Genomic DNA, 809 nt, shown 5'->3' with positions numbered 1-809 from the left:
CAAGCCCAACGGGGCCGTGCAGAACATCCCAGCTTCCCAGTCAGTGATGGCATCGGGCACCGTCACTGTCACCTCCGCAGAGCCCCCCTCCCTGGGGGGATGCAGAACATCATGAGGCCATCCCACCACATTCACCCACAGCTGGTGTCATCCCCAGCTGGGCTGGCTCTCTCCCTATGGGAGAAAGAGCCATCCTGAGGTCCCCAACCTCCCTCCATGCAGGAGGGGAGGTGAGGAGAGGACCAGCCCCACGGGGACTGTCCTCACTCACCCCACGGGAACCAGGTCCCACAGCCACGTCTCTGGGAAATACGTCCGGGGTGCCGGTGGCTCTTCCTGGACAGAGGCGACAAGGATATGATGGCCCATTGGTTCTGGGACACTAAATCTCATCATTACTGGGTCAGCAGCTCCTTCTCCCAAAGAGGTGATAGAGGAGTCAAAGCCACCTGGAAAAGGCAGAGCAGAAATTAGGGTGCACAGGTCTCTGCATCTCAGCTGGACCTTGCCTGCAGGCAGCCCGAAGGTGGCCAAAATCCTTTTCAATCCCTTTGATGCTGAATGTATTTTCAGGATGGCTCCGAGTCCCCCTGAGGACACGGGAGCCAGGACCGGGCAGCAGCTCTTTGCTCTTTTCTCCTGAGGGGGCTCAGCGGAGCGAGCAAGCTGAGGGCTGTGCTGACCTCTGGGACCTGGGGGACCTGCCATCCCAGGCAAGCCAATCCTCTCTTTGCAAACATCGTTGGTCTTGGTATTGGTGAAAAGCTTCAGCGCTGCATTCTGTGAAAAAGAAAAGAGGTTGTCCATCT

At 58.0% G+C, this 809-nt stretch overlaps 1 protein-coding gene across 1 annotated transcript in view; it reads right to left on the bottom strand.

Moving 5' to 3' along the window:
- Positions 1–809, bottom strand: part of LOC104075675 (alpha-2-macroglobulin-like protein 1) — a 17,214-nt gene that overhangs the window by 4,719 nt on the left and 11,686 nt on the right. Inside the window, 3 exon segments of the mRNA XM_009576256.1 lie at positions 16–91; positions 272–449; positions 684–780. Of these exon segments, the coding sequence (XP_009574551.1) occupies positions 16–91; positions 272–449; positions 684–780 (351 nt within the window).

This window comes from Fulmarus glacialis, unplaced genomic scaffold (genome assembly GCF_000690835.1).
Source record: "Fulmarus glacialis isolate BGI_N327 unplaced genomic scaffold, ASM69083v1 scaffold24604, whole genome shotgun sequence".
NCBI classification, from domain to species: Eukaryota; Metazoa; Chordata; class Aves; order Procellariiformes; family Procellariidae; genus Fulmarus; species Fulmarus glacialis.
This window is presented reverse-complemented; position numbering and strand designations above follow the sequence as displayed.